We start from the raw sequence: 26725 nt of genomic DNA, 5'->3' as shown, positions 1-26725 counted from the left end.
TATTTTAACACAATCCCAAATACTGGGTTATTAAATAGGCATCAAATGTTGACAATTACCTTTAAGCGATATAGATATGAGACACTGTGCTTGGAATCTGATCTGCAAGGACTTGTGTGTCATCGGTTCTTTGTTCATGCTATAGGGTATCAATTTGAAATACTTAAATCCAACCATTATACAGTAGAGAAAAAAACAAGCCAAAACAATATTTCAACATTGCATTCCTTTTTATTAGATTTCTGTATGTGATCTGCATAAAATCATGGCACAAGGCATGGATGTGGGAAGAATCAGCAAAATAAAAGCCAATGGCTCATGTGATAGATTGTAATAGACTTTCATCAGAAGGCTTAAAGCTACAAGTGGCGGCAAGTATAAAACCGGAACTGCACCTGATATGGCTGCTGTTAAAAGGTGCAGACAAAGGGCAGCTGGTAGCAGCAGCTGATAGAATACCATTGGCCATCTGAAAAGGAACAGAGAATAATACGTCAGTATACAGTATGTAGTTTAATATTTATAGAGAATGTGCGGAAGTTAAAATGAATTGTTCCACTGTTTGATGAGAGCAGAAATATGAATAGTGAGTATTCACATGATCCCAATTGGAGACAGACTATGGACCATTCATTTCTATGGCCCCCTTCACATGCCTGCGGATGTTATGGGTCCATGCTGCAAAAAAGTCACTGAGGGAATCCTGGCCGGAGTGTATACACATAGGGGAACATTTATGAAGCCTGGCGTTTTCTGTGCCGGACTTAAAAATGTCCCTGCAGCTTCGACTGTACAGAGATTTATGTAGAAGCGTACTGCCTCTACATAAATCCCATGCGCGCCGATGTGTGCGGCAGGAAACCTACGCCAGCTAAGAGCTGGAGTAGGTTTTCTGCTTATTTTTGCTAATCTAATGATGAATACCGCGGACTCTGAGTCTGCGCCCCCCCCCGTTCTGCCCCCTCAACACCCCCTTCCCGCCCCCCTGGCACACCTGGCGGAAAGTGGCCAGATGCAAATATTTTATTTTCAAAACGGCACGGCATTCTGTGGCACGGTCGGATTGCAGAACAGCCGGTGTCTTAAGTTGTTTGAACATAGCCTGTAGCTGCAGGTCGGTGGCCATAGACAGCAGTACCAACTTATAAACAGGGCCTCAGGGTGACACATTGATTCTACCCACGTACCCCTGTCTACTTACTTGCCAAGTTAAGAGCAGTGCACCAGGCTCCACACTTATGGGGCTGTCCACAGGCCCAGTTTGTATAATCTAGTCTACTCCCATCTGCATTTATATATCGACAATACTGCATGAGACAATAGTTCAATATAATAATGTCTATAAGTATGAGATGCTATTTAACAAATCAACAATGAGTTATTGTGATTTATCTACACAGTTATTCCTTTATATTGTGAAGTTTAGATTAGTCTACTAGAAAGAAGACAGAATAAAGCCGGCCATACACATTAGATACATGTCAGTAGCTAGAACACAGTGAGACCGACCATAAAATGAGTATAGTGGCTTTCAACTTTCCCCTGACAGTAGATTTCAAGGAAAAGTAGTATCAGTCATGTTGATTTTTAACCGTCCTTTGTTCTTGGTCCATTTCCTAACTGTTAACTTTGCTCTTGTTCTCGGGGAGAAGAGCTGCCACCAGCGATGACTGTCTGGGGTTTTCTCCTTAGCATTAGCATTCAGAAGAGATGTGTAGGTATAGGGGATATGAAGAGATTGGCTGACAGCTATCTTACTTGCATGGTCAGCTTAAAGGGGTTTGCTTGGCAATAATGGTCGACAGAGCCGCAGTAAGCTTGCATGGCTATTCATTGTGTCCGTACCCCATGATCAGTGATTGATGGGCTATACTGAGAATAACCGATCAATAATTGTGTCCAGAAAACCCCTTTAAGAAGAAGTTGAGTAGAGGTGCCTAAAGTGTACTGAACTTTTTCTGGGAGAGAGAAGCCAACACCAGAGCATTGAGAACATACAAAAACAGCTGTGCTTAAAAGCGGTTGTCCAGCGTTTGCAAATAATTCTATATAGCTGCACTTAGATAGAGAATAATAAACATCTTATGCTTACCTGTTACCTGCCCTTGCTCCCCCGGTGTTCTACTGGTGGTGTCCCCTACTGACAGACTTGTCTCAGGAGTGACAGCCTGCTCAGCCAATCACAGGCCACGGTGCTGTTCCATCTTAGTCAGTGATTGGCTGAGTGGGCTGTCACTCTTGAGATTGGTCTATCTCAGAAGGGAAACGCCTGCAGTCAGCGGGGAACATCGAAAATGTGGCAGCAAGACACCGGGGGAGATCAGACAGGTAACCAGACGATGTTTATTATTTTCTATATAACCGCAGCTTTATAGGAAATATGTGCTCACACTGGACAACCCCTTTAATGTTTACGTGTATAGGGAGAGATAACTGTTGACATAAGAATTGTTTGATATTATTTGTCATTCTCCCGAAAAAGAGAATGCTTGCATTCAGAACCTGGTAGCAGGGCCTCGTCGATTTGTAGAACTTCCAGCACCACCTTTTTAAAGTAAAAATTGCAAGAGTCATGTGGGCCCCTGGATATTTAGTCAAATGGATATCTTATTTATGGGCATGGGAATTTAAAAAGAAAAAAAAAAGGTTCAGTCTATAGGGCTTTCTTTACTGTAAAAGCTGCAAAGATGTGATATAGTCACTTCAGGATCTGCACACAAAAAAACTTCCATGGAAATTTGCAGGATCCTTGTATGTATTTTGTATTGTATTTTTAGAGCAGAGTTAGAGCTCGGACCTTACAAGAGTTATTTTATGGTCTTCCATAATTTCAATAGGGAGAAAGGTTTTTTTGCATTCCCATAACCTTTTCTTCCCTTTTATCCATGCCACATTTCCCTTCCCTATTTGGGCTATGTTCACACTATGTAAATCTACGGCCGTAGTTCTCGCCGCAGAACTACAGCTGTAGATTTGCAGGGAGGAACATAGCATTATTTGCTATGGGATCCCGGACGGAGCGTACACACATCGTATACGCTCCGGCCAGTTCCCATACGGCGCCGCAAACAACTGACAGGTCCATTATTTGCGGATGGAATTCAATGAATTCTGCCCGCAGAAGGACCTGTCAGTATACACAGTGAAGCGAGCGGCTCCGGCCGCTTGCTTCACTCTGTGCTATGGGAAGCTCTGATGCGGGCGCACGCTGATGCGCCCGCATCAGAGCTCCACGGAGGAAAGATCATCCGGCTGGTATTTAAGTACCGGCCGTGATGATCCGGGCTGAGACCGGCCGTTCCGTGACCCAGCCTGAGTCACGGAACGGCCGGTCTCATCCGTAGTGTGAACATAGCCTCAAATTGTATGGACGTGCCATAGTAACATAGTGGAATTATGGGTATTTCCCAAGACAAAATCTCCCAGCTCTACCCAGATACTTACACTGTAAGGTTTATAGACACCAATCCATACCCAACCATACCGGTTAGCACATGACCTTTGTGCCGCAACTCTCACATTATTGTTGGCACAGTAGCTGTGTATGGAGCTCAGACGTCCACGGTGGCATCGACAGAAAGTCTAAGTCAACAATAAAATATAATTATAATTTGGCATTCATTATAAAGCAATTTATGTCATGCAAACATGGTACTCACTGTTCAAAGTAGGTAACAGATAGATAACAATTATGTCTTAAAGCGACTCTGTACCCACAATCTGACCCCCCCAAACCACTTGTAGCTTCGGATAGCTGCTTTTAATCCAAGATCTGTCCTGTGGTCCGTTCGGCAGGTGATGCAGTCATTGTCCTAAAAAAATACTTTTAAACTTGAAGCCCTGTGCCAAACGGGAGTATCTGTGCCCTAACTTTGCACTACCCCTCCGTCCCTCCTCCCCACCCTCTTCATCATTAGTTTGCCATAGACCGTCTATGGGAGAGCGTGCGCGGGAGCACGGCAGGATTCCGCGGAGGAGAGATCCGCCATATTTGCTCAGTGTGAACATACCCTTATAGTGTGTGTGTGTGTGTGTTTGTAAATAGTGACCCATCTTTACTATACCTTATCTCTCAGCTCCCACTCTCCTTCTGACTGACTGATGGCAGTACCAGCTGTATCTTCCCTCCTCCCACCACCACTACCACCGACAATCATATACAGGGGGCATATTGTGACAATCCGTAAATAAAAATCCTAAGTAATATGTCACCACTTTGTTTGTTTGGTACCCTATACGAGGAGAGAGATAACAAATATCCTGTGTTATCTAAACCAAGCTGGTTGAAGAACACCTAAATATAAAGCCACTTCCAATAGTCACATGAAATAAGCATTGATGAGAATGGAGGATTATGCTTTGCACCTCTTTCCCAGCATTTCCTTAATTTGAATGAGGCTTAGCTACTCTATCCAAAAAATAATGGACACGAACCCGAGCAAATGCAAAGGACTTTGGACAAGTGAAGATACGCATGTGGCAGGTTGCTTTGCCAGGAGACAGATTGCCATGTTCCGAGCCACATTTTAAATCCAAGGAGACATTGCGGCATGTATCCATCTGGCAGTCACCTACAGGGGTATTCTCAAGGGTCTCCGGCAGGTTACATTTATTCAGTTTGACGTCTGGAACAATTGCTGTTTGTAGATCATCCTGAGGACAATCACCCAAAGCAGATACAGAATGAGATCTAGACACGTCACAGTATTTAGTTGATTTTCCAGTTGTTCACCCAATTACTAGAACCTGAGAGAGTCCACATGTTCCTCTAACCAATATTAGGGACCAATGCAGCAACATAAAATTTGTATAACTTTTTTTCCATTATTCCCCCCCCCCCTTGTTTTATTAAAAGAATTTGTATTGCACATGAATTACACCTGCATTGCACAGGATTCTCTGAACCCAATTAGCACTGATGGACTGTGAGTCCCTTACCAAGATGGACATGTTCCTACACCAATCACTAAGCAACTTGATGTGTGATGGACAGTTCTGTAGTCCAATTATTTTTGAAATGTCGTGTCTTGCTGTGTTGCATTATGTAATTCACCTTTTTGAATAACTCATCATCCTTTTTGCGACTCATCATCCTTTACTATATATATATATATATATATATATATATATATGTATACAGTGGTACCTCGGTTTAAGAGTAACTTGGTTTAAGAGTAGTTTGGTTTAAGAGCTCACTGTTTTTCAAAATTTTGACTTGGTTTAAGAGCATTGCTTTGGTGTAAGAGCTCCCTGTACTGGGTGAGAGCGGGAGTGGGGGAGGGGCATGGCATGCATAGCGGGGTCTACAGCCCTGTACCCTGACCCAGGAAGTCTTCCTCACCTTCCAAATCATAGCAGATCCTCTTCAGGCTGGGGCTTACATAAGGGACAGGACGGTGGAGGTAATCTCTCCATAGCTGTAACCCCTCTTTCCCCAGACAGAGAACGCTGCATGTATGTGCCCACATCTGCCCTGCTCATTCCTTCATGCTCCCTGCAGTCTCTTGTGTTTCCCATCCAATCCATTACTGTACAGTTACTTATAATATCACATATTCTGCTGTTTCTGAATGTTTGTTTCATCTGCTTTACATGTTATTCAGAATAATAAATCATTATTTTTGGGGTGTGGAACCAATTGCCTGCATTTCTATGATTTCTTATGGGAAAATTTGCTTTGGTTTAAGGGTGGATTTGGATTACAAGCACGGTCATGGAACGAATTATGCTCGTAAACCAAGGCACCACTGTATATATATGTTTTTTGTTTGTTTTTTTTTTTGGGGGGGGGGGTCTTTAAAGGGGAACTCCCGGCATAATCTTAGAAATCACAGAGGACAGGGCGTGGAGAGAACAGAACAATCAAGGGATGCATAAAATGCCAACCTGTTCCCTGATAAAAGCAAACTATAGTTTTCCTGGAAATGCTGTAATGTCTAAACACAGTGTTAGGCTATGTTCTCACCTCACAATGTATCTTTTCTATTGATCATGGCTGTTGTTTCAAATTGCAACAACGGCCTTGATTAATAGAAAAGATACATTGCATTGAAGTCAGAGGGAATCCAGGCCGGAGTTGTATACACACTGTATACACTCCGTCCGGGATTCCGATCGACCACACAAAAAACTGCACTTTCCATTCTCATCTATGGTGAATTGGGATGTGGGCACACACGAATTCGCCTGCATCCCAATTCAGCAGAAATGAATTTCATCCAGCTGGGATTGCAGTACATCCGGCCGGGACTGACACCGGCCGTTCACCTGGCCAGGTCACAGAATGGCTGGTGTGAACCCCGGCCTAAGGGTGTGTTCACACTGAGCAATAGGCGAGGACTAGGCGAGGAACTAAAGAGGAAATTTTCATGAGGAAAATTTCCTCTTCTTGAGTTGGTGTGGAATTGAAGCGAAGTTCCACTTCATGTATTTCTTTGCATATTCTACACATGTTCCACGCATATTCTGCGGCATACAGGCGGAAAGTGGAAATTCTATGCAAACCATTGACTTCTCTAGCGGAATCTGCCCAAACAATTGCAAATTGAGAAAGCGGATCTGTGGTGGAATATTCCGTGCATAAATTCCGCCGTGTGAACAACAGAGCGGGAATCCCATTGAACACAATTTAACATTGCTCTGTACATATTTTACAGGCGGAATTTCAAGCGGAATACCCGTTAAATTACACAGATTTCAGATGAAATTCCTCGCCTCTTGCTCGGCATGAACATACTCTTAAAGAGAACAAGGTTTAGGAGATCCTCTGGATCCCTCCTCTTCAGGCTTCTTCCTATATGGATTGGCTTGCAGGTCTTTCCTTGCATCTCCCTCCCGTTCCCTCTTTCATGCTATATAGTTAAATGGGCGACGGCACTATTAAAAAAAACAACTTTGAAATGTTCTAGAGATGTCAAAAGTTTTTTGAACAGTAGCTAGAATAAGTCAGGAGAAGTGCACAGTGAGCAAGTTCTTTCTCAGCTCTGTGCCATGTGGTTGAGATGGACCCTATGCGTAATGGTGCATTAAGAGAGAGAGATTTATCTGACAGATCTTTGAAGCCAAAGCCAGGAACAGGCTATAAACAGGGTGCAGGTCATAAAGGAAAGACTGAGATTTCTCCCCTTTTCAAATCCATTCCTGGCTTTGGCGTAAAAAATCTGTCAGATAAATCTCTCTTTGTAAACGCACCATAAGGGTACAAACACACACGGCATATACGCTGCGTATTTACTGCTGCGATACGCAGCAAATACGCAGCAGATACGCAGCAGATTAGATCTAAATAACTGAACACAGCATCAAATCTGCACCATCAAATCTGCTGCGTATATGCTGCGTATATGCTGTGTGTGTTTGTACCCGTATACGGATGCTGCGTAAAAGGATGCTGCCGTGCGGCCTACAGCCATATGACGGCCACATTGACTTTAATGAGCAGGTCGGAGTCATTATGTCAATATGTCTTCTGCTCATTTGCGGGACGTACACGGCTTTTGTGCAGGACTCAAAAGCGTAGTCGACCACGCTTTTGAGTCCTGCACAAAAGCTGTGTATGTCCCGCAAATGAGCAGAACACAGTCACATAATGACTCCGTCCTGCTCATTAAAGTCAATGTGGCTGTCGGCCGCACGTCGGGCTGCACGGCAGCATCCTTTTTTCACTGATTTCTGCCGTGTAGCCCGACGTGCGGCTAAAAACGAGACGTGAACATACCCTTAGTCGGACATGCAGTGTTCTGATGGTCCGGGATGTTCACAGAGCAGAGTGCTGGTGTCCCCCTCCCCCTCACACACTGCTGTCGTCTTCCTCCTTGGCTGCTGCTGCTCCTGAGGCCCAGGTCTGTTGTGTTCGTGGTAAGTGATGGGGTCAGGGAGGTCACAGTGAGTGCAGATTCCCTCCTCTGCTGCTCAGGACACAGGGTACACCCTGGCAGCTCCTATAACCCATTCACTTTTAACTCTTTTGAGACTGTTATTATTACTGGGAAACTCAAATTATAGGTTGGTTACCAATGAAGGGAGCTATAATTTCTTGTGGGTCACTGTGAATTACACTGTTATATTTCAGGGGGGCACTTGTCCTTTTCTGAGGGCATAATGTGTGTGGCACTAATTTTTGGGGCACAGTATATTTCACTGTTATTACCAGAGCACATAATATGTGTGTCACTCTTTAGGGGTTCCAGCATGTGGTTCTGTTCAGGGGCTACAGTATATGGCAGTATTCTAGTCAGAGGGCACAGTGTATGGCAGTATTCTAGTCAGAGGGCACAGTGTATGGCACTATTCTAGTCAGAGGGCACAGTGTATGGTACTATTCTAGTCAGAGGGCACAGTGTATGGCAGTATTCTAGTCAGAGGGCACAGTGTATGGCACTATTCTGGTCAGAGGGCACAGTGTATGGCACTATTCTAGTCAGAGGGCACAGTGTATGGCACTATTCTAGTCAGAGGGCACAGTGTATGGCACTATTCTGGTCAGAGGGCACAGTGTATGGCACTATTCTAGTCAGAGGGCACAGTGTATGGCAGTATTCTAGTCAGAGGGCACAGTGTATGGCACTATTCTGGTCAGAGGGCACAGTGTATGGCACTATTCTAGTCAGAGGGCACAGTGTATGGCACTATTCTAGTCAGAGGGCACAGTGTATGGCACTATTCTGGTCAGAGGGCACAGTGTATGGCACTATTCTGGTCAGAGGGCACAGTGTATGGCACTATTCTAGTCAGAGGGTACAGTGTATGGTACTATTCTAGTCAGAGGGCACAGTGTATGGCACTATTCTAGTCAGAGGGCACAGTGTATGGCACTATTCTAGTCAGAGGGCTCAGTGTATGGCACTATTCTAGTCAGAGGGCACAGTGTATGGCACTATTCTAGTCAGAGGGCACAGTGTATGGCACTATTCTAGTCAGAGGGCACAGTGTATGGCACTATTCTGGTCAGAGGGCACAGTGTATGGTACTATTCTAGTCAGAGGGCACAGTGTATGGCACTATTCTAGTCAGAGGGCACAGTGTATGGCAGTATTCTAGTCAGAGGGCACAGTGTATGGCACTATTCTAGTCAGAGGGCACATTGTATGGCACTATTCTAGTCAGAGGGCACAGTGTATGGCACTATTCTAGTCAGAGGGCACAGTGTATGGCACTATTCTAGTCAGAGGGCACAGTGTATGGCACTATTCTAGTCAGAGGGCACAGTGTATGGCAGTATTCTAGTCAGAGGGCACAGTGTATGGTACTATTCTAGTCAGAGGGCACATTGTATGGCACTATTCTAGTCAGAGGGCACAGTGTATGGCACTATTCTAGTCAGAGGGCACAGTGTATGGCACTACTATATTAAGTGAGCATGGTATGTGGTACCATTTTTTGGGAGGCTCGGTATGTGGCAGTATTCAGGGGCACAATGTGTGGCACTCTTGTTTCCAAAGGGCACAGTGTGTGGCATTATTACATTCCCAGAGTGTATGAAGCTATGAGGATTTTCTCTCAATGCTATGCAGCAAGCCTTACAAGATTTACAAAGTTCAATAAATTGTATGGCCTAAAGGAGTTGTCAGGGCTTAGAATAATATGGCTGCTTTCTTCTAGAAGCAGCACCACTACTGTCTTCAGTTTCGTTGAGGGCTTTGCTGCAGTTCAGTTAAAGTGAATGGAGCTGCACTGTAATACCACACCCAACCTGAGGACAGGGGTGGCGCTGATTTTGCAAAAAAAGTAGCTGTGCTTTTCTATTTCCGGATAACCGCTTTAAATTTATGCCCACCTTTTCAATTTTCGCCTCAGGCAGCAGAAAAGCTAGAATCGTCCATGGTATAAAGTATATTTAAAGGGGAACTCCGGATAAGGAAAACTTGTTTTCTATTAAAAGAACATTAAAAGTTACATAGATGTGTCTATACAATGTATTACTGTATCTGTACGGTTCTGCCACACTGCCCACCTTAGGAGACAAATATTCCATGCCTCTGTCTCAAATTGTGTGTGTTTGCTGAACACAGGCTGATGATGCAGAGAGGGGGGAGGGCGTGATTCACCATCTCTGACCGGCCAGAAGCAGGTGTTTCAACTTCACTGATTGTGCAGAAGTCTACAGAGAAATTAGGGCTGTGTTCACACATGTTGGAGTGTCATTGCAGTACTGCAGTATCTGCACAAAAATGATGCAGTAACAAAAATAGATAATGCTAAACAGCACAGAGGATAAGAGCCGGCACTGCCAATTCCACCAGCACAGAAAACAAGGCATAAACAGTATATCCCATGTAAGACAGTATTGAATAAAGTCCTTTTTGTGGGAATCAACTTCAAAGATAAAAGATGCTTGATCATAATATGTGTGTGGAAAGGAAAAGAAAAAAAAATTAAAAAGTTCTTTGCTTTATTCCAATATCAGCACTACAGGTAGAGAATACAGCGTGCTGTGTGGTGTTACAGGTAGAGAATACAGCGTGCTGTGTGGTGTTACAGGTAGAGAATACAGCGTGCTGTGTGGTGTTACAGGTAGAGAATACAGTGTGCTGTGGGGTGTTACAGGTAGAGAATACAGCGTGTTGTGTGGTGTTACAGGTAGAGAATACGGTGTGCTGTGTGGTGTTACAGGTAGAGAATACAGTGTGCTGTGTGGTGTTACAGGTAGAGAATACAGCGTGCTGTGTGGTGTTACAGGTAGAGAATACAGTGTGCTGTGTGGTGTTACAGGTAGAGAATACAGCGCGCTGTGTGGTGTTACAGGTAGAGAATACAGTGTGCTGTGTGGTGTTACAGGTAGAGATTACAGCGTGCTGTGTGGTGTTACAGGTAGAGAATACAGTGTGCTGTGTGGTGTTACAGGTAGAGAATACAGTGTGCTGTGTGGTGTTACAGGTAGAGAATACAGTGTGCTGTCTGGTGTTACAGGTAGAGAATACAGTGTGCTGTGCGGGTGGGACCACAATGAAATGATAAAGTACTGCAAATAATTCAGTAACACAATGAAACTGCAATGTGTGAACACAGCCTAGATGTTCTGCAACAGCTTTGGGCGGGGAATAGGCAGGGTGGGGGATTGTGATGGAACAGCTGAGGGAAAGCATTGCATTCTGGAACATGTAGTTCTAACTACATCTGCTCAACCAGGAAATACAGAAACACAAAACAGAACAAACCCCCCCCAAACAAATGGTTTCTTTGGTAGTTTCAAAACTGGGATCGATAGGTAAGTATTGTTATATGCTTCTGCAGAAGTTTCAATTATTTATTTACCTCTACCCGGAGTTCCCCTTTAAACATTTCAGATATTCAGGTACACTACTGATGTATTCAATATAAAGTAGAAGTAGAGCTCACCACACTCTTCAGCCAAGATGGTCCCCGCTAGAAGAAGCAGCAATAGATGCAACATGTCTGTCAAGAAAATAAAATGGTTCTCAATAAAATCAAAGTCTTCTCTTAACTATTTGGAACCACATATAAACTTACCTTTGTGGAGATTAGAGCTCTTTGTAGCCTTGAAATGATTGTGTTCTTCTTTCAGACGTCTCATGTTTTGGAAACCCATGTTCTTCCATTTATACCCTCATTTGGGGAAGTTGTGGTGTTAGGTGTATTACAGTATGATAAAGAAAAAAATTACACAAGGTTCAGATAATTTAATCTCTTGGTACACAAGTGTATTACCTAAGTGGAAGAACTTAACCCCTTAGTGCTGCAGCTAGTTTGGGCCTTAATTGGGCTTTTTCAATGCAGATTTTGCTGAAGAAGTTTCCGAGCGCCAGGTGCGTTTGCAGAGCCCCTGTAGTGTCCGCAGAGTAAAATCTCCCAATAAGTCACTCCATTTTGGAAAGTGCACCCCTCAAAGAATTCATTTTGGGGTGTGGTGAGCATTTTGACCCCACAGGTATTAGAGGAAAGTATTCAAAAGTAGACAGTAAAAATGAAAAACTCGAATTTTTCCAATAGTATGTTCCTTTAGTTTGAAATTTCTCAATTTGACGAGGAACAGGAGAGAAAACGTACCCCAAAATCTGTAACGCAGGTTCTCCTGAGTACAACGGTACCCCATATGTGGGCATAAACCACTGTATGGGCACACAGCGGGGCTCAGAAGGGAAGGAGCGCCAATTTACAGGAGCAAAACCGCAGCTAGTAATGGTTATTAGAATAGCGCAGTTACTAAAATGAAATTAAAAAAATGAGATTACAGGTAATGTGGGGTGGTTACGGACAGCCTGGGGTGGTTACGGGTAATCTAGAGGTGGTTACAGGTAATCTGGGGTGGTTACGGACAACATGGGGTGGTCACGGGCAACCTGCTGTGGTTACGGCAACCTGGGGTGGTTACAGGCAACGTGGGGTGGTTACGGGCAACGTGGGGTGGTTACGGGCAACATGTGGTGGTTATGGGCAACGTGTGGTGGTCACGGGCAACCTGCTGTGGTTACGGCAACGTGGGGTGGTTACAGGCAACGTGGGCTGGTAACAGGCCACGTGGGCTGGTTACGGGCAACGTGGGCTGGTTACGGGCAACCTGCTGTGCTTACAGACAATCTGGGATGGTTACGGGCAACGTGGGGTGGTTACGGGCAACCTGCAGTGCTTACAGACAATCTGGGGTGGTTACAGGCAACGTGGGGTGGTTACGGGCAATGTGGGGTGGTTACGGATAAACTGAAGTTCTTATAGGCAATCTGGGGTGGGTACCTGTAATCTGACATGGGCACCGCAATCTGGAGGGGGTCATTGGCAATTTGGGGTGGTCAGAGGCGCCGTGGCGTGGTCAGAGGTGACGTGTGGTGGTCAGAGGCGACGTGTGGTGGTCAGAGGCAACGTGTGGTGGTCAGAGGCAACGTGCGGTGGTCAGAGGCATAGTGGCGTGGTCAGAGGCAACGCGCGGTGGTTACGTGCAATCTGGGGGGGTTACATGTAATCTGGCATGATTACGGGGAACCTGGGGGGGTTATGTGCAACCTGGAAGGGTTACAGACAATCTGGGATTGTTACTGATAAACTGAAGTGCTTATAGGTAATCTGGGGTGGGTACATGTAATTTGGGGTGGTTACGGGCAATCTGGAGGGGGTCACTGGCAATTTGGGGTGGTTACGGGCAACGTGCGGTGGTTACGGGCAACGTGCGGTGGTTACGGGCAACGTGCAGTGGTTACGGGCAACGTGCGGTGGTTACGGGTAATCTGGGGAGGGGTTAGGGGTAATTTGGGAGTAAACTGCAATTATTACTATAATAAAAAGTGTGTGTTTTATTTTTTTGTATGTTTGTCACTTTTTGTACTTTACATATTCATTTTCACTGTATTACTATGATTACTGTGATATTTTCTATCTCAGTAATCATAGTTCAGTGACAGAGACCAAATTGGTCTCTGTCACTTTAAATTTTCAGAGTTGGCTGGTTGTGAAGCGCAAGCGCACTTCATAACCAGCCAGGACGTCGAGGAGGACGGAGCTCCAGGATCAGGTGAGTATATGGGGAAGGGGGGGATGACTGGGGACGGGGGTGACAGGGGGGGGGTGGGGGGCGACTTGGGGGGTGGGGGGACATCCCTTTTTATCCCCTGTCACCAATCATTCATGGTGACAGGGGATAAAAAGTGCCGGGAGCACATGGTACAAGCGATCAGCGGTATATAGTATATACCGCTGATCGCTTGTACCGGGACCCCACAGGGGGGTCCCCGATCACTGCCCCATGCTCTCCGCTACCTCCGGTGGCGGAGAGCATGGGGCTTTCATTCATTTTAACTTTTCCATCGCTGTGAACAGACATTAGTTGGTTCACAGCGATGGCGGCGGCCATCTTGGAAATGATGGCCGCCGGGGGAGGGGGGTTAGTGATCGCCCTACTAGGGGGGGCTGATCTGAGGTCTGGGGGACAATTATTTCATCTCCCCCCGCCGTAGATTCACGGCGGGGGGAGATGAAAGGCGGCAGCAGCACCGGTAGTCCCCTCTACTGACGGCCGCCGCTATAACGTTAATAGCGGCGATCGTCGGTAAGGGGGGGGGGGGGGCGGGACGGACCTGCAGCCTTATTCTCTGCCATCGCCGTAAAAAGCTGATGGCAGCAGAATAAGGACCCTTAGTGACCGCCGTAAAAAGCCGTATCGGCGGTCACTAAGGGGTTAAAGGACAACTCCGGCCAAAAGTATTTTTTGATATGTTATTACTTATGGAAAGTTATACAAATTTCTAATGTACATTAATTATGGGAAATGCACATTTACTGCTATTTCCCTTAATTTAGTAGATCATGGAGACTTCAATTTCTCAGAAATTCGTTGACGTCACAAATCAGGGTGTAATTACAATGGAGTGTCCAGCAGGGGGCGCACTATATATAGAAGTCAATGAGGACCATTGACTTATATATATATATATATATAGTGCGCCCCCTGCTGGATGCTCTATGGATTCAATGGATGTGTATGTAAAAATTTAATGTAATTTACAGTATGTTTTTGATTGAATATATTTATGAAATACTCCCCAGAGTAATCCATAAATGTATTCAATCAGTACATTTGGAGGGCACCGAGCAGGGAGGGAGAGAAGTGCCTGTGCATCTACCGCTCCTCTCCCTCCCTGCTTGGTGCTGCTGCCCCATATACACAGTACTACTCCTCCCATCCTCTGCTCATAGTATGAGCAGAGGATTGGGGAGTAGTACCTGTGCTATCCTGCCGCTCACCGCTGCCGCCGCTCCTCACACAAGGGCTTCAGCATGCTCCCTCCTCCCAGCTATCCAACCGCTCACCGCGGCCGCCGCTCCTCCTCACACAAAGGCTTCAGCATGCTCCCTCCTCCGCTCCCCCTCCCAGCTTCAAGCTAGCTATCCCACCACCGACTCGTTGCCCGGCCACACCGACCCACTCACCGCCTGGCTGCCGCTCTCTGCTTACATGCATGCCTGGTCGGGAACATTGGGAGTGTTGGTGAGCAGTGGGATATCTGGGAGGAGGAGGAGGGGGAGCGGAGGAGGGGGCATGCTGAAGCCCTTGTGTGAGGATCGGCGCCGCAGGGGGTGCTGGTGATGGGGATAGCACAGGTACTTCTCCCCATCACCTGCTTATACTATGAGCATAGGATGGGAATAGTAGTACTGTGTATATGTGGCAGCAGCACCAAGCAGGGAGGGAGGGGGGCGGTAGATGCATAGGCACCTCTCTTCCTTCCTGCTCAGTGCCCGCCAAATGTACTGATTGAATACATTTATGGATTACTCTGGGGAGCAAGGACTTATTCACACTTCATCTAACTATATCTTGGATCATCTTTGACACTTCTATCTGTCTGTGACCACTTTCCTTTTATTGACTTTTGTCTCTTTTGTGCTAGTACGCATTTATATTCATCGGGTGGGTTCGTTCAGTAACAGTAAGGAACCAATTTGCTCATATGTAAAATTAGATTTATTATTATTATTATTATTATTGATTATTTGACATTTTGTTGTAGCTCTTTAAATCCATTATGAGCATGCAATCTTACATGGATAATTCTAAGGTAAACTGACATCTCTTTATCATGTTTTTTGATTTATTAACACATAAACCACATTTTAAGCAAGAAGCTTAGAGCCGTTTAACTGATAACCTGCATCTACTGTAAAATACTTTGATAGAATAAGTTATAATAAAATTAATCAAGTATAAAAAAATTTAACAGAAAAACTGTATGTGTGACTGCAATTACATAGCTTCTTGGGCAAAAAATGTAAAGTATCATCATTATAATGTGTTTTTTTTTTTTTTTTACATTACCCCGTTGGCACCAGCATGCACCGTTGGTGCACGAGAAGAGTAAGGGAACAGAGAAGCGTTTTGAAAAAAGGATTGCAACACCAAGATTCCCCCCCCCCCCCATGGTGGCCATGAAGCTGAAGAAGGTGGATCGCAGAGACCCTGACATGTCAGAGGACGTGTTTGCCCAGAAGATGCTCCGAGACCAGGGGTTCTCCAAGGGCGAAACCCTCAGCATCTTTTTCTTCACGGGGATCTTCTACGTGACATTCGCCTCATTCAACATCTGCAGGAGGTACTGTGAAGCGGTGAGGGCAGCAAGGCCCGAATCCTCTTTCTTTCTCTTTGTAAGCAACTGCTTAATTCAAAGGGAGGAGAGGCGGGTGACGGTTTCAATGCTCAATCCGTATATCCCAGGCAAGGACATTGCAACGTTCCTGAGGAGAGTGGAAACTCTCATGCAGTTGCAGGGGGAGTATGATGATTTGAAAAACATTGATGGAAAACCTTTTTTGGGAGGTGTTCCCTCCACTTTTAATCCCCCCTTGCCCGCCGGTAGTAATTTGGATGTCTTTGTCACTAATGTTCTTCAGGATGTTCAGGCGCTTATATATCCCACAGACAGGTCTAACCTGACTATTGGGGAGCGCAAGGCCCTAAATTGAAATTTTAGGAAAAATTAAATTAAAAAGTAAAGAAGACATAGTGATAGAGCCGGCGGACCAGGGGGGTAATTTGGTACTGATACCCTCAAAATATTATTTATTTGAAGCTGACCGCCAATTGAGTGATGAATTCACTTATCAAAAATTACAAAGAAACCCTAGTTTGTAATACAAGGATAGGGCACGTACCTTGCTAAGAAGAGGAGTGGAGGCAGGAATTTTCTCTCGCAGATTCGCTGAGAGATTGTTCGTGGAACACCCGGTCAACCCTTATTGGTATTGGATCCCGAAAATACACAAATTGGTCGACCGACCTCCGGGGCAACCGATAGTAGCCGGGCGGAATTCGGTCACTGAACCGATTTCCCAATACCTAGACTGGGTTCTCCGACCTCTTCTGGGCACTATACCATCCTTCCTAAAGGATACAAAAGAGTTATTAAATATCTTGGATATGTTTCCCTGGGACTCTTCTTTTTCCCTCGTGAGTATTGACGTGGAGAGCCTGTACACCCGCATCCCTCAGGATGCGGATGTGCAGGCGGTACAATGTCGTTTACTCCGAGCAGGTTCACATGATGTGATTTTTGTTGACTATCTCTGTGAGCTATTGTCCTTTGTGTTATCCCATAATGCGTTCCAGTTCTGGGACAGTGATGGGCACATCGGTAGCCCCGACTTTTTCGAATATTTCTAGCAGAGTTAGAGGAGGAAAAAGTGTTCAATGTGAATAACCCTTTTGCTAAGGACATTTCTTTATTTTTGAGGTATATTGATGATATTTTAATTGTCTGGTCCGGTGATGAGATGCGTTTTTTGCAATTTTTGGAATATCTTAATACCAATACATACAACATGCGGTTCACACACGTCTTTGGTGGGAGCAAATTGGAATTTCTAGATGTGAAACTGGAAGTAATAGATAACTCATTAAAAACTAGTAGCTTTAGAAAAATCACAGCAACTAATTTGTTGCTGCGATATGATAGCTACCATCCTCAACATGTAAAAGATGCTGTCCCGTACGGACAATTTGTCCGATTATGGAGAATCAACAACATGGAGGAACAATTTGAATTTCAGGCTAAAGAATTGAGTGATAGATTACTTGCAAGAGGGTATCCACAATTAAATGTGAATAGGGCTCTAGAGAGAGCTAGGTCCCTTAAGAGACACAAATTAATCCATCATGCTTCCAAAAAGAAACAGACAGATAGGAGTGTGTTTAATTTTAAACATAGCCCAATGAATCAACAATTGCGTATGGCCCTTAATAAAAACTGGCACATTTTACAAAATGATGAAATATTGGGTCAATTTACACTGGAACGTCCACTAGTTACTTTTAAAAGATGTACAAATCTACGTGATCAGTTGGTACATGGGAGAGTAAAAGAAAACAGGATACATACTGAGAACTGGCTCACAAAAGATTTGCCAGCAGGTAATTATAAATGTGGTCACTGTAACCAGTGTAATCATTTGAATACTGTAAAATGGATACGTCTGGGTGGCTCAGAGATAGTTGTAAAGGGAAGAATTACTTGTAGAACGACGTATGTGGTATATGTAATAATGTGCACATGTGGTTCCTTCTATATAGGGAAAACTATAAGTCCGATGTGTAGAAGATTTGTGGAACATCAGCGATCAATCCGAACGGGCAAGGGATGTCCACGACTAATTAATCACATGCGTACGGTTCATGCTGGTGATGCATCTGCCATGAAATTTATGGGACTGTATAAGGTGGAGCAGTTAGAAAGTGGGGGTGATCGATACAGATTATTAATACAGAAAGAGACAGAATTCATTATAAAAACAGGAGCTTTAGGACCAATAGATCTAAATGAGAGATCTGATATAAATGTGATAGTCTAGAAAAGTCCGTCTTAATATATAACTATGATCGATAAGGGATTCGTACATGTAGAAATGCAATGTAACTTTGTCTCATCTTTTGTTGTCACAAAATTGATTTTTTCATTTTTGTTCTTTTAAAATTGCACATAAAGGGTGTATTTCTCTTTAAGAGGTTGGTTTAAGAGGACCAGGTGTAGGAAGTGACGTAGGGTTGTGACGAAGCGCTACCAAGCGTGAAACGATCGTCGCCTTTCTTTTCATGGTGCATCACTGTTATGGTGATGGCTGAATAAATCCAGTGGAATTGAAGCGAGTGCCGTATGTATCTTCTTGATGCTGTGATGTGATGTGAGATATTGCACAGTGGTCAAGGAACCCTCCAAGATCCTTAGCAACCTCGGGTTCTGGACCGGCAAGTGATTTGTGATCGTGAGGCTCCACAGGGACGAGACCTCAGAAGACTGCTTCCAGTACCTCAGGCGTTCGCTCTGGGTGACACTCTGGCCCTCATCTACTACCCGGACATGCCGCAGATCTGCCGGAGATGCAGCAAGAATGGTCATCAGGCGAAAGACTGCGGTGAAGATTCCTGCAGAATTTGTCATGTGACGGGTCGCGGAACCAAAGACTACCCGAAGGTGAAGGCTTGCAACCTCTGTGGTCTGGCAGACCCCAGCTACAACGCCTGCCCGGAGAGGGAGAAAAGAACATGGGCATCTGTTTCTGCCAAAGCCCTGGACAGCCTGAGGCCAGACGCAGCCCCAACAGCAGCAAAGCCCAAGGAGAAGAAAAAGGATGGAAAGAGGATGGCAGCCCCCTGCCCTTGCCCCTCTTCCCACCCCCTCCCACTGAGAAATCCCTTCCCCTCCATCCCATTGCCTCAGTGGGTCGCCCCCTCCTACTGGTCTGGTGGGGGCAACATTAAGTCCACAGGGGTCACCATCCTGATTAGGGGAGGCATCTTTACACTTGATTCCATTCAGGAGCTTGTCTGTGGCAGACAGCTCTTGGGGGGGGGGGGGAGAACCCGTAAGACTCATCAATGTGTATGCCTCTCCTAAAAAGGGTGAGCGTCTGGAACTATTCCGGATCCTGCAGGCTCAGCTCATAACCACTAGGGTTGTAGTGTTGGGCGGAGTTTTAACCGCCCCATTGAAGTGGACGGTCGCAGTTCAGGAACATCCGCCAACCTGGATGTCACCTCCAAACTGATCATCGAGATGGTGACCGAAGCATCCTTGCAGGACGTTGTCGGGTCCATCAGGAACGGCTCTGTTAATTATACATGGAGTCGCCCTGATGGCTCGCTCCGTTCTCGGATCGACTTTGTGTTCACCTCTCGAACAGTCAGGTAGACTAAGCACTCTATGGTCCCCTGCTTCTTCTCTGACCACAGAGCCATTCTCTTCCAAGGGGTTCTTGGCCATGGTTTCCCATTGGGTCCAGGCTCCTGGAAGTTGAATTGTGTGCTGCTGGCTCAGGAGGAGGTTCTGGAGGAACTTAATGAGGCTTACATCTTCTGGCAAAATGAGAAATGTATGTTTAACCGTGTTAGTGACTGGTGGGAGTTTGTTAAAGTTGAGTTTCACAGCTTCTTTCAGGCCAAGAGCAGACAACTGGCGTGTGGATAAAAGAGGGACTTCAGGAGGCTGGAGCGCGAGCCGTGGTCACTGCTAGACCTTCTCCGCTGCGGCTGGGAAGTGAGGGAGGAGCTGGAGGAAACCAAAAAGAGCCTGAAGAGGCACTTTGAGGAGGAATCCAAGCGAATTGTCTTTCGTGCCAAGGTGGAGAATCTGGAGAAGGGTGAGAAATGTAACTCCACGCTGGCCACACGCCGCTGACTGAGCTACGAGGTGAGAATGGAAGCATGTGGTTGGGGGAAGAGGAGGTGATGGTGGTAGTTGCAGACTTCTACCACAAACTCTATGCCCCGAAGACCACCAACCCCGAAGCCGTCAAAGAGTTTCTGTCAGGTATCACTAACGTTGTTGATTCTGCAGGTGCAGCGGCCATGGACGCCCCCTTGACGGTGGGGGAGCTGCTCTCTGCCCCTAAATCCTTTAGGCAGGCAGTGACGGTCTCCCAGCTGAGCTCTATGTAGCGCTGGGGGATCTCATCTGCCGGACCTGTTGGAGCTGTAAAAGGAGATGGTGGTGGAGGGCAGAATGCCTCCGTCGTTGAGGGAGGGCATGATCATGTTCTTGTATAAGTGAAAGGGGTAGAGATGTGATTTGAAAAATTGGCGTCCTATCTCTCTCTTGAACGTGGACTACAAGATCCTCTCCTCGCCAAGGTTTAAGCCAACTGGCTGAAAACGGTTATCGGGCAGGTCATCCACCTGGACCAGACCTGCGGTATCCCTGGCCGCAGGATCGCAGACAGCCTTGCCCTAGTGAGGGACACGGTCCACTACATCTAAAGTGTCGCTTGATCAGGAGAAGGCTTTTGATCGGGTCTCTCAGGAGTTCATGGGTAGGGCCAATGCGTAGGCTGGGCCTTGGGGAAATGTTTTGTTCTTATGTTAACTTGATGTGTTTGATATTTACAGCCCAGTACTGGTGAACGGCTGGAAGACTGACCCCATTCCCGTTCTGTCAGGGGTCAGACAAGGCTGCCCTCTTTAACCTCTCCCTTTTGTTTGTGTTATAGAACTCTTGGCGAAGTCTATCCGGCAGAATGGAGAGATCAGAGGGATCACCGTACCAGGACCCGATCGACACAAGGTCAAGTACTCGCTGTACATGGAGAACATGACCATCTTCTGCGCTAATCAGCATTCGGTGGATGCACTCGTCCAGACCTGTGAGCAGTTCGGAAAGGCTTCAGGGGCAAAGGTCAACTGCAGGAAGTTGGAGACTTTGCTCTTTGGGGAGTGGCACCTGGCTTCCTCTGCCCCCTTCCTGTTTACCACCAAACCGGACTTCATCAAGATCCTGGGAGTCTGGTTTGGGAAGGAAGGCGCGGCCCTCAAGTCCTGGGAAGAACGTTTGGCCAAGGTCAACAGCAAGATCGCACTGTGGAGCCTGAAAGACCTCACCATCGAGGGGAAGAAACAGGTCCTGTGTAATGAAGTTCTGCCTGTGTTCCAGTACACCGGACAGGCATGACCCCCTCTTGCCACTTTCCGCAGGGCCATCACCAGGACTGTGTTTCGTTTTGTCTGGGGCTCCAAAATGGACAGAGTGAAGCGGGAAGTTATGTACAAGGAGCCCCGCAAGGGCAGTAAAGAAGTCCCCACCGTGCTGTGTGTGGACTGTGTGCGAAGGACTCTGATTCAGAAGAAAGGCTCTGCGGGCAGGTCTGTGTCTCGCCTGTTCCTCCTGCCCCTCTGGAGGGGTCTGAGTTGGGACAAGTTGGACAGCTCCATCCCTTTCAACTGGCACACTCCCTGGTTCTACGGAGATGCCGCCAGGTTTGTGAGGGAATTTAATCTGGAGGGACTGAAGCCCGACTTTTGGAAATCCAAGACGATCCACAAGCTTATCAGAGCACAGGACTCATTGGGGCTCGTTCCAGGGCTTACGGAAGCCACCGTAAAGACTTTTTGGACAATTGCGGCCTCGGAAAAGTTGACCAACAGGCATAAGGTTTTGTCGTGGATGGCTATTCAGGAGGGACTGCCTCTGAGGTCACTCATGCATGCCCGCAACCTGTGCATCAAGAGGTACTGCCCCAGGTGCCCCTTTTCAGAGGAAACATCTATGCTCAGGGCCTGTTGGATACCCTGGAACTCAAACTCAGAGACTCTGTACCCAGAAACAGGCTGATGCACCAGTCGGTGCTATATGGTCTGTTTTGTGGGAAGCATACAAATAAGGCAATCCAGAAGGCCTGGCGCGATTTCGCGGAGATACGAGTCGGGTATTGTCTATTACACAGTGACGTGGTAATAAGCAACAAAGAAAAATGGAAGCTTGTTGCTTTTTTCCAGCTACAATGATATTACATCATAAAAGTAGGGCATTTCAATAGAATGATGTAATGGTGATTTCCTCATCTAAAAAAAAGCCAATGGTGGATATACCATGTCACTGTCTCATGTGCCTTTGAGCATCCTTTACAGCTTGACAACAACATCTCTTGCTGTTCACAAGTCCACCTATTGTCTGCTGAGGCATGGCATGCCACTCTTTTTGAAGGGTGGACCTCAGGTCATTGAGGTTCTGGGCTACGAAGCAACTCAGCGGATACCATAGATTGTGTGTAGGACTCCATATGAGGTCCCCTCAGTCTAGAGCACAGCCATTTCCTAATGATGGGACCTCAATGAACTGGAGCATTGTCCTCCACGAAGATGTACTGTAATTAGGCCTTTGTTGTTCATTACGCCCCCCCCCCCCAAATTAAATGGTTCAATAGCCTGCATGGGGCAATTGCTCAGTACCAGCTATTAGGGGCATCCCCCAGCTACTGTTAGCTGAGACTCAACTTGCTCCATACACTGTTGACATCACTAGGACTAGTACGCTTCTCCTGTTTTGTTAACAGGTTAAAGCCCCTTCCTGGCTGCTAGGGCCTGGAATCAGCAGTCACTCATCTGAGGATGTCCGAGAAAGGAGAGCTTTCTAGAAAGGTATGATTGTCAGCTGTAAATTAACAATTGGGGCATGTCCCTATAGGATCTAAGGCTACATAATCTGTGAAGACAGTTTCCAGTACTGTAGCATGAAAATCACTGACCCAGTACAGTGCCAGCCTGTTCATTGTACCTTCATCATCATCATCACAATGTCATGGCATAACAGAGAGGACTATGTGCCAGATTTACCAGAGACAAATAGCCCAACTCGTTCTACCATTAAATGGAAATCTAGTACGTAGAGTCTACACCAAAAATGTGGATTCAGAGAACTGAACAAAATCTCTCATTCTTTAAATTAGTTGGAACAATTGAAGGCAAGTGAAATGTGATTTTTTTTTTTTTTTTTTTAATTATATATTACAAATACACATCAGGTACAAAGCATTACATAGATTACATAGCCAACTGGCAAGTAACAGGTTTACTTGTGGTAGAAGTGACCGTGTGAAGAGATCATGTATATCAGAAATGCTAAAAAAGTAGAAAAAAAAGCCCCATACATTCCACCATTATCACATGTAGCATAATGGCTGCTATGAAGACACTTCAGCGGCAAGCAGTTTGCTTGGTAATGGACGCATCTTGCTGGTTTAGGTTATCATTTATTTGATGTTTGTGTTACAAAAAAAATTTCAATCATAATGGTAACTTCCTTAAAAACATGAAATTGATAAATCATGGGAGCTGGAGGTAGAAGATAAGGTTGAGCTGTTAGTAATGATAAAGCCCTATGGGGGAGATTTATCAAACTGGAGTAAAGTAGAATTGGCCCAGTTTCCCTAGCAACCAATCAGATTCCACCTTTCATTTTCCAAAGAATCTGTCAAGAATGAAAGGTGGAATCTGATTGGTTGTTATGAGGGAAACTGGGCCAATTCTACTTTACAGCAGTTTAAATAATCTCCCCCTATGTGTTGTGAATCATAACCTTATAATTATAACATATCAGAAATTATGAATAATTATAGTGGATTGTATACAGTAATTTTTTTTTTATAATTCACACATGATTAGCAGATTATGCCTCTATGTCATCTTCTTCTTAGGCAATCATAATGTCATCAGAAAGATTTGGTCTAATCAGGGGGGCATCGTCTTCCTCCTCAGTTTCCTGTAAAAAAAATGGCACATGGATGTTATGTTATTTTACCATGACAATCAGTAGCGGATTATAAAAGGTCAGTTTTGGGAGTCCCTGTTTTCAAACAATCACTGCTTTTTGTCCCTCGGTTTTGCACAAATCAGGGCATCATGACATTATCTATCCTGTTCTATGAACACCACGCTAGTGCTGCCATAATTACAGTGGCGTGGGGGGCCCATGACTGGCTATTGGTGAGTCCCTTCCGTTCCCCCAAATAAGACACAACACCTGCATGCATTTGCATTGCCCACAGCAGCCGTTTTATTAACAAACTTATAAACTGTACAAACATTTTAAACCTGACCTCAACCCTAAGAGGTCCCCCCCCCCATTACAACACAAGCTCTTAATGACCTGAAGGAGGTCCTCGAAGCACTAAACCAGGCGGTCCCCACCATAGCATCCTCCTAACTCCCACACATAGGATCTACCTCCAACCAAATCGCACTTGGCTCGGAGGCATCTAACTCAAACACCTGTGCGCCCTCAAATTAACTGCTGACTCCCGGGCCAAAGCCCCCCACCAGCCAGACCTAATTATCAATAAGAGACCGCCATAAGGCAGGGAGTCCAGAACCACCCATTGGTTCCCCCACTTCCATCTCTAATGCCAGTGTACCCCTTCGACGACCCCCCGCCATACCTACCAACAACTGCTGCAAGAAGGAACACTCAGCTCTATTGGAGCCCCCCACCGCCTGCTGTGACCCCGAGCTCCATGCACCACCCCAATGATACCCCCAGAACCAATACCGTACCCCAAGGGAGGGTGGGTGGGAGATTTTTGCTCCTAACTACTGGCAGTAAAAACTGGCTATGCCCCCCCCCCCCACCTATCTTTTATACTGCCTAGCCTCCCTTCCAACTACCTACCTGGTACCCAATCACCTACCTGCCATACCCCCTAGCCCCCCCAATCACTACTACTTACCCCCAACCTACCCCACCCCTTATCCTTTCCCCTTTTCTAATCCCTCACCCCCTCCCCTCTCCTATACAACTACTAACCCCCTTTGGACCTTAGTTCTTCCAGCACTTTCCTCACTCCCTAGTCCCACCAAAGCTACAGTCATGCAGGCCTCCCCCTGACTAACACCTTGGTCCGGCCTGTCCTGGATTGGTGAACAGCCCAGGGCCTATGGTAAAGTTAATCTGACCCTGATGACAATGATATGTAATGCATAAGACCAGTACAGAGATCTATCCAATGACCTTTTCATACTAAACCCTTTAACCAGGATAAGTTGGAGGACCCAGTGCATGAATTCCCACCCTGCAACGTTCTGAATAGCAAAAAACAATGAAGTGTATAGTAACAGTAAAAAAACACAGATATAAGACATCAGGGATAGGCTATGTTCGCACAACGTTTTTTCAGCTCCGTTTAAAATTATGTCCGTCATTTTGAGTCTAAAATAACGGCCGTCATTTAGCTGCCTGGCTGAGTGCAATGGTACATTATTCTAGTTTAGGAGGACTAATTGGCCTTTGGGTGCGGCTTAATTGAAAAGTTCATTGAATTTAATAGTAAAAACAAAGAAAGGGCGTTGACAAAAGAAAAACTGTGTGTGAACAACTAATAAAAACGTCCACTGTTTGCAAAAGATGTACGAAAAAAAATTGTCACGATCATTATTTTGACGTCAGCGGCGATAACGTCCGTTATTCAATCCATTGTGTGCAGTTCAATGCAATGCAGTTAGTTGAATCGCAACAATATCGGACGTTTTTTAAAATTGCAAAAGCGGTTGCCTTTTTTCTTTTTTTGCCGTTGTGTGAACATAGCCTTGTTCTGAGCCAGGGCTTCTGCTATATGTCCTACTCAGCTATGTAGGATGAAATGCATCTTGTATACTGCATATGAACCATTCGGAATATCGTTAAATAAACCTTTAACAAATTAGAACATCTAGCAGGAAGATCATATCCGCTAGTTTGATATTTACATCACTTATTGCAGGCTTATTGCTATTAGTGATATCTGATCACTTACTGGTGGTGTGCAGGAACGGAGAGATGAACTCAATTTACAGATCACATTAAAGAGTGAGAGGCAAAGAGCCCAGATCATCGTCAGCAAAGTCATAATTACCAAGCCAGTTTGTAAATTCTGGGGAAAAAAAATAAATAAAAATTATATATTATATATATATAGTTTAAAAAAGTGAAACAATTGTTTTATATGATCTTGATTTATCGATACAGAAGGATTTTCACACATGTGATGTACCGCAAAGCCTTTTATATATCTGCAGCAGATGTGTACATGTGTGTATATATGTGATCTGCTGTATGTAAAGATATAGGGGGAGATTTATCAAACATGGTGTAAAGTGAAACTGGCTCAGTCGCTCCTAGCAACCAATCAGATTCCACTTTTCATTCTCCAAAAAGTCTGTAAGGAATGAAAGTTGGAATCTGATTGGTTGCTAGGGGCGACTGAGCCAGTTTCACTTTACACCATGTTTACTTTACCCCTATGTTTGATAAATCTCCCCCATAGTGTGGGGGTGCAGGGTGTATATATGTGATCTGCTGTGTGTATAGATATAGGGAAGATTTATCAAACATGGTGTAAAGTGAAACTGGCTCAGTTGCCCCTAGCAACCAATCAGATTCCACCTTTCATTCCTCACAAACTCTTTGCAAAATCAAAGGTGGAATCTGATTGGTTGCTAGGGGCAACTGAGCCAGTTTCACTTTACACCATGTTTGATAAATCTCCCCCA

The 26725-nt window shown here is 45.3% G+C and overlaps 2 protein-coding genes across 5 annotated transcripts in view; both read right to left on the bottom strand.

Annotated features, from left to right (window-relative positions):
• Positions 1-224: 224 nt before the first annotated feature.
• On the bottom strand, positions 225-11627 carry LOC138798748 (proteoglycan 3-like). The gene is made up of 6 exons (XM_069979323.1): positions 11470-11627; positions 11339-11394; positions 4435-4668; positions 3445-3582; positions 1202-1307; positions 225-469 (listed from the first exon to the last, which is right to left on the bottom strand). Exons 1-6 carry the CDS (start codon positions 11546-11548, stop codon positions 411-413), a joined length of 672 nt encoding a protein of 223 aa, XP_069835424.1. The 5' UTR covers positions 11549-11627; the 3' UTR covers positions 225-410.
• A 5151-nt stretch (positions 11628-16778) lies between these two features.
• Positions 16779-26725, bottom strand: part of LOC138799639 (uncharacterized) — a 40752-nt gene continuing 30805 nt past the window's right edge. Inside the window, exons 6-7 of one of the 4 annotated variants that reach the window (XM_069981095.1) lie at positions 25990-26106; positions 16779-16825 (exon numbers count right to left, since the gene is read on the bottom strand). In XM_069981095.1, the coding sequence (XP_069837196.1) occupies positions 26036-26106 (71 nt within the window). In that variant the 3' untranslated portion in view covers positions 16779-16825; positions 25990-26035. Of the gene's footprint in view, positions 16826-23759; positions 23964-25989; positions 26107-26725 lie in introns of those variants that run through there. The other 3 variants (XM_069981094.1, XM_069981097.1, XM_069981096.1) reach the window with 3 other exon arrangements.

Source organism: Dendropsophus ebraccatus, chromosome 8, assembly GCF_027789765.1.
Source record: "Dendropsophus ebraccatus isolate aDenEbr1 chromosome 8, aDenEbr1.pat, whole genome shotgun sequence".
Taxonomy (NCBI): Eukaryota; Metazoa; Chordata; class Amphibia; order Anura; family Hylidae; genus Dendropsophus; species Dendropsophus ebraccatus.
This window is presented reverse-complemented; position numbering and strand designations above follow the sequence as displayed.